This window comes from Arvicola amphibius, chromosome 2, assembly GCF_903992535.2.
Source record: "Arvicola amphibius chromosome 2, mArvAmp1.2, whole genome shotgun sequence".
NCBI classification, from domain to species: domain Eukaryota; kingdom Metazoa; phylum Chordata; class Mammalia; order Rodentia; family Cricetidae; genus Arvicola; species Arvicola amphibius.
Window position 1 is genome coordinate 170,767,023 of NC_052048.2, and position 14,938 is coordinate 170,781,960.

Genomic DNA, 14,938 nt, shown 5'->3' on the forward strand with positions numbered 1-14,938 from the left:
ATTGCACACAGAAAAATTGAGCTTATATACATGACTATAAATGAAATCTAAATAGCTAATATCTCTACTTGGGTTAAATAAGAAAGAAGTTCACACAATAGGTATTCTCAGCTTCCTTTGTGCTTGGCCAAGTCTATAAAATTGCTAGCTAAGTAAGTAAGTAAGGTCCTGATATTTGGCTTTTAGGTTTCAGCAGAGTGACTTATAGGAATGAATATGGTAACAGAAGAAAAAAATACTGAATAATGACAATAACAGAATGCAATCTGGTCAATCGTGTATGCATGATTCGAGGGCCTTAACCTCCAAAGATCAGGTACCACTGTAGGGCAATCTTTCAGGGGTTAGGGTGAGTCTCATGGTGCTGACTGATTCCTCCCTACCAGTGGAGGCTGATACTTACATCCCAGGTTATTGAGGGTCATTGAAATCCACATTTGTACTCTTCCGTATGAAGTGACATTGTGCATGGGTGTAGCCCCCTGGTACCAGTACTTAGGAGTTACCCTGACATAGGGTTCATGGTCACCTAAAGCTCCAACTCTATATTCTACAGAAAGTATAAACTGTATCTACATACTTGAAAATAATAAGTCACTCTCCCTGCATATTTATTTGGACTTTGGTTTAAAGGATGCTGAATTCACTTGGCTTTAAGTAATTTTATCTTTTCAAAATGTAAGAATAGTTTGTAGATTCTGTACCCCGAGAGAAAAAGTTCCTGTCTGACATCTTTTAAAGTACAAGCATCTACACGCTGTTAATTTTGTAGATACGCTAGAAGTATTAAAAAACTTGAAAATAGATTATTATTTTAATTTGAAAAAGATGAAAGCAAAGATTACATAACTCTAAAATGGAAGTTTGGTTTTTCCAAAAACAAACAACACTCTCCCCCACCCATGAACGTAGAAAACTCCAAACCAAACCGAAACAAAACAGGAGACTTACCCATTGGCTCCTAAACTGGATCATGTGATGGAGGAAAAATGAGGTAATGATGAAGGAGAACATGGGGAAGAACAAAGAAACGATGAAAAAAGTAATGACAACAGGAAGGGACACAAAATGTCAATGTAAAAATGTAAACACACAATCTACAAATACGGATCTGTTTTTACCCAATCAACACTTTCGACAAAAACAAATCATGAGGTAAGATGATGTGGCAGTTTGGAGTTTAAAATGATCAAACAAAAAAAAAGTGAAATAATGAAATTTTTATTACCGAGAACTAGTATGTTTATTGAAATTTAAGCTGCATTTTAATTTATTCTGCATGCATGTTTATGGAGGTAGAGGTGTGTGTGGGGGCTCTTGGCATTGTGTAGAGGAAAAAGTACAACTTGTAGCAATTTCAGTCCCACTACGTGGGTCCCAAGGATGAAACTGAGGTCACTGGGTTTGGTGGCAAGTTCGGAGACCCTTACCCACGGAGCAAACTCACTTGGCCCAGTAAGAACTAGTGTCTACTTGATCCTTAAAAAAGGAAACTTCTGTATAAATAAAGTTTTCCATATGCTATAATATTTGTGCCTTGCTTTTATGGATGCAAACTCTGAGTCTTCTAAATTTGTATAAACAAATTAGGCATAATTTTAGCTTTCTTATTTGCTTGGAACAAGCAAGGTTTATGTAAATCATCAACACCAAAATGGTATACGGGAAATTAAAGACCACTTGGGAAGTTTTAGCAGGCTTATAAACAAAAGGAGAGGCTGTCCAGAGCAGAGGATCCTCCCTGCTGACTACTGTCCCCTAGGACTTACCTCTTGTCCTCCATCCAGGGCACAAAGCTTGGTGCTTTGCTTTTTAGCATCCACTAACACATTAAACATGGTGCACACGGAAGCTGGGATGCGCAAGTCGGTGGTTTTGTTTGCCTTTTGCAGCTTGAGTTCAAACGCAGCTCTTGTTCTAGTTATTAAAACACGAATTAGAGTAAGAGATCCCGACATACATCCTACCCATTTGTAAAAGTGAAATCAGTTCTACAAGCTGATAATATAAGACAAGCAGAAACAGAGCAAGTAGCACGGTGGAGCTAGGGAATAGGGAACTGGGACCAGCTGGGCTGTTCTATGCAGGTTTCTCAAAAAGGCTTCGACTGTGATGTTTCTATAGAAGAACAGAGTTTGTGTTCTTCACCAGGTGGTATTTTGAGTGCTAGTTTATGCAGCCATTCAAGGCAATAGAGACATCCAAATGAAGCTTTTGGTTAAATCTAATGTACCATATTTAATAGCAATTTTGCTTATTGCCTAAGTTAATATCCAAGTAGAAAAACTACATGTTCTTTTTGCATTTAAGCAGAAGACATTTTGTGTGTTCATGCAGAACGAAACAAAAAGCTGGAAAACTAACAAACCACAAAAAAATGACAATCCTTTTATGTCATTCAAATTGCCTCTTAAATGCCTGAAGTTACAGGTGAAAACTTGTGAAACAGGTAATTTAGATAGATAGGCTTTTGTTAAAGACCTCACCACCATCATAATCTGACCTACAGATCTGAGACTTGTAACTCACAGCTGAGTGAGTTTTAAAAATTAAATAATCCAAATCACAGTCTTGTCTTAGGAGGGCATTCACATTACTCTAAAAACTGGAATTTCTTGGCTCAATGTGTTTAGATACTTGGTAGGGGTATTCAGTTGTTCCAGCTAATATTTGAGTGTTACTCATGTGCATCCCCCCCGGCCAAATCAAAGACACAAGTAAACACATCATAAGTAGAGGCACAGGAGACATTTGACTTATTAGCATGCTATGCTAACATTGCAAGAACTGTTTACAAATATAAGGATATTTGCAAGCCTCTGAAGTCTTTGACTTCTTTCTGGTTAAGTGCTGAGGAATGCACATTGCTACATCGTCTGATGTAACTGGCGAATTCCAGAAAGCAGTGCGTAACCTCAGAACGGGGATGGTGCTAATTGTATTTTGAGTTTATCTGACAACTTCACTGCACACAGACACAATACATAAGGCATAAGAACTCAGTAGACTGTTTCTGGATGTCTGAGGAGATGCTATTTCGGGAATATAAATCACAGTACTCCCAGAGAGACACGCATGGTCGATGTGATTAATATGGTGTAGGTGCTACTGATTAGAGAAATGGGTGGGAGACTTGGAAACAGTATCGTCAGACTGAGTTCATCAATGCCATGGGTTCTCAGAATTAAGGTCAGAGAATGCAATATCCAGGACATTTTGAAACAGTGGTTCATACTCATTTCTTCCCTGTGGTAATTAATAACGGGGATTTGATACACTGTGGCATGGCGGGGGCTAGCATAGCAAGCAGCAACTTGAAACACACATCTACCTTTTGACACAGGCCTCTATCATATCACTGGCCATAAGTTTAAGTCTCTGCTCTAAGTGGTGGGCAAATTCTTGTTCTGGCCAATGCAGGTCATAGACAAACATCTGCAGTGCATCAAGTTTCCAGAACAGGTCTTCAGATGTTGCTGAGCCATTACTAGAAGGAAGAGGAAGAACAAAGAGCACTATGAACTTGCAGTGTTAACAACAACATGGACCACCCATCCGCTGATTTTCCTTTCTGTGCTATTGCCATCAGTGAAGAATAGACCACATACAATCTCTCATGAGCCAGGGTTCTCTTGGGTTGGCGTTCTAAGTCCTCCTTTCAACTTCTTAACGGGGTAAGGAAAAAAAAAAAAAAAAAAAAAAAATGAGAGAAATAGATGCAGTAGTGAGTTTTTGCAAAGGGGACAAAACTGGGTACAAAGACAAAAGATAAGAAATCAAGCTGTATAGCCGGGCAGTGGGGTCACAAGCCTTTAGGAGGCGGAGGCGGAGGCGGAGGCGGAGGCGGAGGCGGAGGCGGAGGCGGAGGCGGAAGCAGATGAATCTTTATGAGTTCGAGGCCAGCCTGGTCTACAAGGGCTAGTTCCAAGACAGCTAGGACTGTTATACAAAGAAACCCTGTCTCAAAAAACCAAACAACAATAAAAAATCAAGCTGTGCATAGGATAGATACTTTAAGCATTCTTTACCAATTTCTAAGATAATGATGAATACATAAAATTATCTTCTCTTCCAGAATTGGAAAAGTGTTTTATGCAAGAAAACTTGTATGCTCACACCTATTAATACCCTACTGTCATCCATGTACCTATTCCTCTGTCATCACTGTGGCCTCTGTCACAAGAACGGAGCACACAGAAAATAATAGGTTAGGTAGGAAGGCAAACCTTTTAGTTTGAACTGCTTTGTGCTGCTTCTAGCTTATGACTAAAATCTAATATTACAGAAATGGTCTAACACAGAAATGGTATTTGAGGTGCTCTGAAGTTGGAGCAAAATCATGCATTTCCAGTCTTTATGCATGACTTAGCCAGCATTCATTACAGTGAGGAAAGTACTCTAGGAAACGCTATTTTCACACCATATATGAAGGTAATCTGCAGCAGAGTTCACATGTTATTTGAGTAACTGATACCATCACTACTTTCCATGAGCCAAGTATCCAGCTGATAGGATGACAGATGTTTGAAAGTAAAATACTCCTACATTAGAACATATTGAGCCTCAATCGCAAAATCAGAGCAAAGCAGAAGTAAAAAGAAAAAAAAAAAAACCTGAGCAAGGCCTGACTTATTTGTTCTCAATGTCCTAATAACTGCTTCACATTTATTACACTAAATTTATATTCTTACTTTGCAAAACAAAATGCAAAAAATAAAACCCATTTATTACAAGGGCACACTGGAGACTTTAAACCAAATTATTTTAAACGACCACAATGTTTAGCTAAATATAACTTAATTAGCGAGCTGTAGAAAAGTCACCCTTGCCCTGGCTAATTAAAAGCTTGGTTTCTGCCCTGCACCCTGGCCTCACTGTCTCAGCTCTGTCTCCAATTTAAGTTGCTATCCCTACCCGTTCTGCCAGCAATTTCTCAGGATCTCCTGGTCTAGCCAGGTTGTCTTCGGAGGGAAGTTCTCAGGGGACCAATCATGACGAAACTGAACAGCACCCGCCGAATTGTCCGGACTGACTGTCTCTGCGCCTTAACGTGTGCTGCATGCAGCGTCAGTAAATTCCTGACAGAGCTGCACTGACACCGCTGTGAAGAATGTGCAAGACAATGCCCTCTTCCCATGGATCACATGCCCAAGAAAGACATGCGAAGAACAACAGGGCAGGCAGTCTCGCCTCATGTATCCAGTGGGTATAGCTCGAAGATCTATGCTTCAGCTGGAGGTACTCGGCAAGAGGCTTATAAATTTGGGAGGACTGTAACTTTAGAAATGTGCAATACACCACCAACAAAAATTATCATCAAAACAAAACAAGATCTCACAGTCAAGATAATTCTATTAATTTTTTTTGACACAAAATGTGAATTCTACTTGATAAAGACATGAACGTGGTTTTCTTCTGCTTAATGCTATGTTAAAATGAGAGACAAGCAATGTGGTTAACTGGAAATTTAAGTGGCCTAATAAGTGTCTGTTATAATTAAATAGATGAAAAAAAATATAAATAAGTTTTCTCTGGATTGCAGATAACCTGCAATTTATTCAGAGACTTTGCATTTAAGATTATTTCTAATCAGTGACCTAGTCCTAAAAATATTACTTACAGATTAAAGAACTCAAATGTGAATCATAGATGCTGATAAATTCTCTAAGTCAGTAGAAATTTAGCTCAGTGACATTATCTGCAGGGCTAATGACAATCATCTGTATTGCTACCCCTTCCCAAATGATGACTCTATCTAGAGAATAAGAGAGATGGGAAGGGATCATCTGGATCTTTCTTTTTTAAAAACATTGGGAGCCTTCTTCTCTGGGAAAGCATTAAATGGCAGATGACGTGGGTGCATCTGCACCCAGGGCCTGGGATTAGGAGGATACGGCAGCTTCTGTGGAGGATTCCTGGTCATTGTAGAGGCTGTGGTCATGGTCAAGGCTGCAAGGCTCATGGAGGTAAAGATGAAGACAAGGAGTGGATCCCATCACCAAGCTGGACCACCACATTGAATTTTTCCTAGGAACATCCCTGAAGGATGATGTTCTAAGTGTCATGCCAGTGCAGAAGCAGACTCTGGCTACAGAGGACCAAGTTCAAGGCTTTTGTCATTATTAAGGACTATAATGGACATGTTGGTCTTGGAGTTAAGTACTCCAATGAGGTAGCCACTGCCATCTGAGGGGCATCACCTTGGTCAAGCTTTCCATCATTCCTGTGTGGAGAGGCTACTTGGGGGGAGAGATTGGCAAGCCATATACTGTTCTGTGCAAGGTCAGAGGTTGCTGTGGACCTGTGTTGTATGGCTTATCCTGGTTCCAAGAGGCACTGGCATCATCTCTGCTTCTATGCCCAAGAAGCTTCCAAAGATGGCCGGTATTGATGACACATCAGCCAGAGGCTATAATGCCAGCCCGGGGGAAACTCTGTCAAAGCCACCTTTTTATTTGTTTATTTATTTATTGGTGTTGGGGTCAAAACTAGGGCCTACATTAGAGGCTTGCTCTCTTACTGATCGATCACCTTAGTTGAGTTGCTCAAAGCACTTTTTTCATTCTACTGGTAGTAAATGCTTTTAATTTTAACACAAAATGGAAATATTTCTTATTCCTCAATGTCTTATAACAAAACACCAAGAACTGATTTACACAGTAGGAAAATGAATATAAAAATGCCAGGCTAAGAAAGACAAGTGTTACATGGTGTTTCCAATACTCTGGGCTTAGACTTACAAAAAAAAAAAAAGACCTGAAAGTAGAAGTGGGAAACTATTTGGGAACAGAACGGGGACCACTGGAAGAGGAGGGGACATGAAGGGTGGGCCATGATTTATCAGAGTAAAGTATGATCCATATGTGTAAGACTTTCAGAATGAAACTCATCGTGTTATACAATAAACATACACCAATGTAAAATAAGAATTGCAATAACATCATAACATTATGAATAATCACGGTCACTATGACAACAAAGAAACTAATAATCTTGGTAAATATCATGGAGATCAACTTTTTACATTTTGTATTTGCCTAAGACAATGAAGGCATCATTAGGCACTTGCCATGATTCCTGTCTTAAGATGTATGTCACTTTGTTAAGGGTTCCAACAACAACAAAAGAAAGGGCTCAGGTTTCACATATGCCTCCAAGCTAACAGAATAGCAATAAGAAACTAAATTATACAGGATAATGCCCACAACACTGTCCTAGTAAAATGGAGAAGGAGGAAGAAAAGTAAATTATACACCAGTAGACAGACCAAAATCATAAATTTAGAAAGGTTCCTTATCCTGTAAAGGTAATTTCTGAGTGCACACAGAAATCACTCTAAATAGTCCAAGGGCACAAAGCAACTAACTCTAAGAAAAATACTGACATGTAGGACTATAACCTAGCTGTGTTTTCCGTCTATAATGGTGTTTAACTTGGGAGAATGCTACCGAAGTTTTTCACAGGCTATTGCTCTCTTTCTTGGTCTCTTTCTCTTTGTTTTCCTGACTGGATATATACAGGATAGAATAGATTTGATGGTGGGTGGTGGGTACAGAGAAAGCTAGTTAAGTTTCTGAGCAGTCTGTTCTGCTGAAGCAGAATAAAAAGTGAAGCGTGTGAAGGCTTTAGAGGGCCAATGAGTGTGGGTTCAAATTTTTGCTATCACTTACAATTTGCCTATCAATTTTAGCTTTTTTTCTCTTGTTAATTTACTCGGGAATGACACTTTTTAAACTGTGAAATGGAGATAGTGGCACTTACCTTACAGAGTGGTTATAATGCTAACATGAGATCAGGAACTTGGCACTATATCTAGAACACAGTAAATTCTGAACACATGGATAAATTCTCTGTAATTTTTGTTTTATAGTTGTGCTAACTGAATTAGGAGGAGATCATGGGCAAAAGATTTACTGACTTTTTACAACTGTAAACTAAGTGTATAACTTCATGAGATTGCTATAAGGCTCTGACTTTCCAAAAGAGGAAAACTGTAAATAATAACGATGGGACTGCCAGCAACAATGATAATACAGAGAAGTAATTAGCATTTCTTGGACACCTAACATGTTCCGGCAGTAATTATTTATAAAAAGCTTAGTATGTGCCAGACACTTTTATACAGTGATCTTGCTTCCCCCCCCCCCCCAAACTATCTATAAATTAGAAATCAACCATTTTCAAACCAAGGAAAGTGAGGCTAAGAAAGATTTATGATTCACAAGTTAAGGTTTAAGGTGAGACCTATTCAATTTTAGAGCCCTTTCCCATAATAACTCTTAGTCTGTAGTAGGTAGGCTCGCCACACGGTGGAGTAAATAAGTGTGGCTTTTAAAGGTATCAAGAATACCTTAAAATCGCAAGTTTTTCAATTTAATCAGGAAAGGAACGGCAGAAGAACATCCTGGTATTGGGAGCACTTACTTCCCTGCAAGGTCTAATTCTGCTTCTTTGTTGTTAACACTAAGATAAAAACCACTCAATATGATGCAATTGAAATCCTTTCCTGATGGTTTTCTTCATGTACGAAGTCAAGGATGTGGGCAGTAAGAAAGCTGAACGCAAGCATCCTTGAATTTACCACAATTACCAACATAGGAAATTCAGGGTTGAACTACTTAGTACAGATTCTACACCCTGGGATTAAAAGAAAAAAAAAAAAAAAAGAATCTGCCACACAGAATAGACACGAACAACATATAGCCAGCGTGTTGTCTTTCTTTCAACCTCTATCGCTTATCATCAATATGCTAAGCTCAGCTTCATAGCTTAAAACACTCAAACGCATAAAACCAAAGACAGTACTCCTCAACCAACAATGATAGACGCCATGCACTCTGAACACATCTGCACAGAAGACAGCCCGGGCCATGCACTAGCTAACACAACACCAGGAAGTAAGTGAGGGATACACACGTGGACTCATATAAAGAAGCCATCCACGGAGGAGCAGAAAAGCTAGGAATCTGTGGAAGATTAAGAGGCAGACTTGCAACTTTTGGAAGAGCTACATTGGGAAGACTGTTGGCGATATTCCTGCAAAGAAACAAACAACGTGGGAAGGGGGCACCATCAGCGATAACCACAGACGGCTGTAGGTAAAGTCATAAGGTCGAGACCAGGACCGGTGCGCTATGGACACCGGAGTACCTACTTGACAGGCTGCCACGTCTCCTGCTCAAAACCTCTGTGGATAGACTGGGCGATGGCAGACTCCATCAGGTCCACGTAGCGGACAACCAAGGGCACGAAGATCTCTTGCAAATGTTTGTGAAATTTTCCATTACACAAAAGCGCTGGAAGAGGCAAGAAGAAACAGTATTTGTCAGAGAGATATCAGCTACTCAGGAAAAAAAAAATGGGCGGAATTTCTTTTTTCTGAAAAAGTCTCACAGGGGAAAACTGACAGAATACAGATAGATGATAATGGATTTTGTTCTTTATATTGAATATTATATCGTGGAAATTATCTCAAAATTATAATTAGCCTTACATAGACGCTTGTCAAAACAAAAATAGATTGTATTTCTGTAAAATATTCTAAGCAGGTGGTATGTTTGTACTTCCTAAGAGATTTAACACATAGGCACATGACCACTTACTGTAAATTCAAGGGAGCTGCTGCCTCCTCAGAAGGTCCTGACACATGTAAATGCAGCAATTAAGCAGAGTCAGAATACCCTTGCTAGGCTGTGGATCACGGACGCAAAAGCTAAACCTGTTCAATTATGTGAGGTAAGCTTGATTACATCTAAGAACTATACTTTTGCATTCACCTGGGAGGATGGCTGTGGTTCCAGGAATATTTATTCTGATTCACGAGTTTTTTTTTTAGGTACTTGGAGATTTATTTCTGAGTATTCAAATTAGTTCATTACTTTTTTGTGTCTTTAGTGGTTCTGGGGGTTGAACCTAGGGTTTTTGTATATTAGGTAAATGCTCTACCACTGACCTCCACGATCATTCCTGATACCTCTGTATTTAAAAACAGCACATTTTATCCCTCAGTTTCCAATTAGTCTGAAGAATTAAGGTTTGGAACACTCTTTGTAGAGGGACTGTAGAAGTCTTACATTATGTTCTACTTGGTTAAGACTATTGGACAGGGTGCACCTATTTCTTCCTGGAGATTGATGTTTTTCCATACAAAGGTCACAATTTCATTAAAACAGGTCGCAGGATGAGGCTAAGCTGCACCTGGAAAGAACAGACTCTGCAGCAAAGTACTAAGCAATGCTAACTAAGATTGAAGGAATTTTAATATTTTGATTAGTATTAGTATACATTGTAAATGTTTCTCAAATGAATATATCCTAAACACATTTATGAATGCTTTATATCTTCAAACTGAAAATATACTCATTAAAAATATACATAGTTACCACATCAGCACTTGAGAAGCAGAGGCAGGTTGATCTCTGTGAATGCAAGGCCAGTCTGATTTGCAGAGTGAGTTTCAGGACAGCCAGAGTTACATAGAGAAACCCTGTCTCAAAACACACACATGCACACATGCATGTTTGCACACACATGTACAAACTCTCTCACACATGCAGTCATTGGTCAGGAGAGACATATGTGAAGAGATGAGCTGGGATTTAAATTTAATCTGAATATCAGAATTTTCCCATGGGAACTCTGTAGCGGGGAGGGGTTTACTGGGTGGAAGAAACAGCTAGCATAAAACTTCAAGGGGACTGAGCTTGTGTCCTACAAAGATAAGGAACACAGTCAGGAAAGGGAAGAGTAGTTTTTGGGGGAAGCTAGGACCCAGGACACTGTGGAAGTTTTCCGGACACAATGGCACTTGTCAGTAAAGGAAGGATATAACCTGGTCTTTCTGGTCACTGTATGGCAAGTGGAGGTCATCAAGAAAAAGAAGAGGTGGCTAGTGACAAGTTCTAGGTAAAGGGTGATGAAGGTAGCTTTGATGAAGGTGTCAGAAGTGGAAGATGTTAAAAAATAATCGTTCATCAATTTCCTTCACTTCATTGGATTTGAACATCTGCACATGTTGAGCCATAACAAATCTACTCTCTAGAAACTCCAGCATTCTGGTCTTATGGCCAATATGACATCTTCTCATGTTATTTTCTTTATATAAAAAATGAACAGACAGTCTTAAGACCTTGACAAAGCACATGCCATTCACTAACATAACATGTTTAGGGAATGCTCTCAGTGTATTTCTGTGGCTTATAATTTTTTTTAAAGATTTATTTATCTATTATGCATACAATGTTCTGTTAACATATATACACCAGAAGAGGCACCAGATCTCATTACAGATGGTTGTGAGCTACCATGTGGTTGCTGGGAATTGAACTCAGGACTTTTGGAAGAGCAGGCAATGCTCTTAACCTCTGAGCCATCTCTCCAGCCCTGTGGCTTATAATTTTGTCAAAGGGTGGAGAAAAATGGACTGTGAGAGTGGAATAGATCCGGAATGTGCAAGACTGATTTTCTTCTCTCTCTCATGTGGCTTAGTTTTTCCTTGTAGTTAAAAAACAAATCAAATGAACAAACAAATAAGTCTACAAAGGAGAACTTGAGTTTGGAAAAGCTAGGCACGGTGATGCACACCTGTAAACTCAGTGCTGGAAAGCAGGAAAAGGAGTATCTCATGGCTTGCCTGGATTGTCCATCTAGTTGAATCTAGGAGCTCCAGCTTCACTGGGAGACACTGTCTCCAAAATATAAGGTATAAGCAATACAATTAAGGAGTACACATGACTTGGACCTCTGATCTCTGTGGGTATACGGGCATACCACTAAAGAAATCTTTTCTTGCTTATTGGTATGCAAAAGGTCTCTTATTCAAGTAGAGAAATTATATTTAGTGATAAATGTGCTGTTGAGAAGACTAATGTCATCTTATGATGTTTTCATTAGTACACAGAAGAAAGGTGTTTCATTTATTCCCAGAGATGCAAGTCAGAACTAGACGATACAGTCCAAGGTGTCATTCAGTTACCCTTTAACCAAATGTCGCCTAAATAAAGATACCAAGCATTAAAGGTAATATGTTCTCACCTGAAATATCAAAATCATTATGACAGCCCAATTAAGAAATGTAATGAAATCTTATTGACTGTATCTTTGCTTAAGATCTCTCCTCCTCTATATAAGTATTTTTGGAGTGTCAAACAGTGTGTTAAGTTGTATTGTACATTCTTGTCACTTAACTGCCCCAAATCTCTAAGAAGAAAGGAAGATTTTAAAGAAAGCTAGAGTTTAGAGAGATTAGGAAATTTACCTAAGGTCATTCAGTTACCAGGCAACAGAACCCGGATTTGACACCAAAACCACATGTTAATCTCTCTATATCATAAAAAATCACAGTTCTTTTATTTAGGTTACCATAAAATACTGCCTGTCTACTTGTCCATCTGTCAACCTAGTATCAGTGGATTAATATTTTTAAGACCTATAAATGTAGTGAATTGCTTTTATAAGAAAATGTGTAGGCTGATAATATCATCTTTATTAAAACCAGACGGTTTTACACTGCTGTCCACCGAGACTGTGACTACACTTTATTCTTAGGGCGCAGCATTGACAAACAAATAAACAAACAAGAAACAAGGAAAGAACTCCATCTAGCTTCCCCTTCTTGAGCAGACTGCTAACCACTATTACCGCTTTCCTACTCCAAGAACCTGTAAACAATTTTGCCAAATCATTATAACTACAAATGAGCCTGCAAGTCTTCAAGTCAGAGACTACTTTACAGAGAGATCAGGTGATTTGGCAGTGAAGTCACAGTTTAATAAAAGGCAGAAGTCCAAAATAATTCTATTCAATGATGTTATTAAATGTTGAAATAATTCTAAGATTAAGTGGTAGTTGACTCACAGGTACTTCTAGCGAGTTATCTTTAAATGTATTTGGAAAGTACTGGCTACTGGCTTCACTGTCTTGTATGTTTTGATTTTCTTTTTTTGTTGTTGCTATTTTGTTACTTTTCCTGTTTTATTTATTTAGTTAGTTTTTTAGGTGAAAGAAATAGCTTGGAGTGGGTAGGGTGAGGAAAAAGATCTGGGAGGATGTGGGAGAGGGGTAAGTATATGATCAAAAACGTTGTGTCAAAAAGGATTAATAAATTAAATATATTAAAATAAAAAAAATTACATTTTCTAATCTCTGTATTCCTACCCCAGAGTCAAAGTGGAGATTTCCAATCTGATCTCTACACCAGCATTGCTGAGTTGAGTATCCCAGTCTTTTCTTCACTCCCTACATCCAGTCAGTAATCAAGAACTGTGTGTCTTCTGGCCCACGTCTTTGCACATGGTTGGTCCCCCTGCTTATCTCTGCTGCTGCTACTCAGTCTGTTCTTCTCATCTGCAATGACCCATGCAGTCATTTCCTAATTGGCCTTTGGGTTCCTATTTTTCCCTTGGTCAGCTCATCTGCTCACAGCGTCAAGCAGAAGGGTTTACAAAAAAAAAAAGTGTAAAACTATCACCCATTCCCAACAGTCCAGTCCTTCCATGTGGCCCTCCAACAATCCTGAAAGCTTCAGCAAGACATGAGGCCCTCAATGACACCCTACCATGGCCTCTCCAGTCAAATTCTGGTGCTTGTGGCCCATATTTCCTGTGACATAAACTTCATTTTCTTCAGTCACTCAAATCATCATATCATTTTCCAAATACTTTATTCTGCCCCCTCTTCCTTGACCGCTTATTGGCTTTTCCATGTTTAAACCCTGTTAGTTGATGTCTTTTTCTCCCTCTACAGTTATTCCTTCCTCTCTTCTCTTTGTGTCAGCGCTAGTCCTTGAGGTAGGGATCATACGTTCTCAATTGAGCTGAGGCCTGGCTTACAGTAGTGTTTAGGTGTTTGATGTACGAATGAATATTCTGGAGACAAGAACAAGCTACTATATCTTTTTTTGGAATGCTGCATCAAACGACAACTATACAGCCAACTGAGGCCTGTATATTCTTCACATTTTATATAAGATATGTTATTAGAGGATACCGTCATGATAAATTCTATTATGATCCATAGATCTGGCTGCTAAAATTTCTACTGGATAAGAGGACTTCTTATTTTAGTGGATATGGCACAAAGATAATTTTTTGGTCAGTTATTACTACTTGCAATGTGATTATTTCATGCATGACTTGGAGAAAATTTAGATTAGCTATACTTCTTATGAATTTCTATAGCAAATAATGAATTTTGGCTAGAAGTTTGCTCCAATTTCAGCTGACACTTGCCTTTAATTTTTGGCAGTGCTGGGACTGAACTCAAGTTCTAGGTACTTGTTCTAGCAATGCGATATATCTCCTGCCTTCCTTTTTGATTTTTAAAAGCCGCCTTTAAAAAAAAAATCAAGAAAAACTGATAGTATTAGTTTGTAATTAGAGAAGTAAAGGCCGAGAGAGACGGGGAAAGGGAAAGAGATGAAGGAAGACGGGAAGGGAAGGAGAAGCAGGGGGGAGAAACAGCACATAGAGAGTGGGGAGGAAAGAGCAGGAAGAAGGGAGAGGCAGGTGAGAAGCAGGGAGAGCACACTAGTGTGGGGCGGCAGGGCTACAGAAATTCACACCTGTCAGTCACTGTGTGCTCGTCTCTGCTTGCCCATCTGCCAGCTCTCACCCTGCTTCCATCAGACAGAAGCCCCTCTCCGAGGTAGCCTGAGGCATTGGGAGTCTTCTCCCCATGGTAAGGATTTGCTGCCGTCACCTGTCTAACTCATGGCTTTTACAAGGCACCATTGCAACAGAGCACTGGAAAGGGTAGGTCTTCAATCCGGCTTCATCCAAGGAGGTTTCTTTCTTCCTCATTTTTCTTGCTGTGTGGTCCTGGCGTATTGGCCTAGTACCCTCAATGTTGACCAGACTAGCCTCAAACTCACAGCGGCCCAGCTCAGGCACCTCCCCCCAGTGCCAAGATGATTTCTGACATTGTATTCCAGATGTGGAAG

General features: G+C 39.4%; 1 protein-coding gene across 8 annotated transcripts in view; it reads right to left on the bottom strand.

Moving 5' to 3' along the window:
- The window catches only part of Cadps2 (calcium dependent secretion activator 2), a 510,179-nt gene that overhangs the window by 58,215 nt on the left and 437,026 nt on the right, over positions 1-14,938 (bottom strand). For 2 of the 8 annotated variants that reach the window (XM_038320973.1, XM_038320975.1), the window contains 5 exons: positions 9,155-9,296; positions 8,917-9,036; positions 3,332-3,487; positions 1,770-1,917; positions 952-966 (listed from right to left, as the gene is read on the bottom strand). In XM_038320973.1, coding sequence (XP_038176901.1) covers positions 952-966; positions 1,770-1,917; positions 3,332-3,487; positions 8,917-9,036; positions 9,155-9,296 — 581 coding nt within the window. The remainder of the gene's footprint in view (positions 1-951; positions 967-1,769; positions 1,918-3,331; positions 3,488-8,916; positions 9,037-9,154; positions 9,297-14,938) is intronic. The other 6 variants (XM_038320974.1, XM_038320981.1, XM_038320976.1 and 3 more) reach the window with 3 other exon arrangements.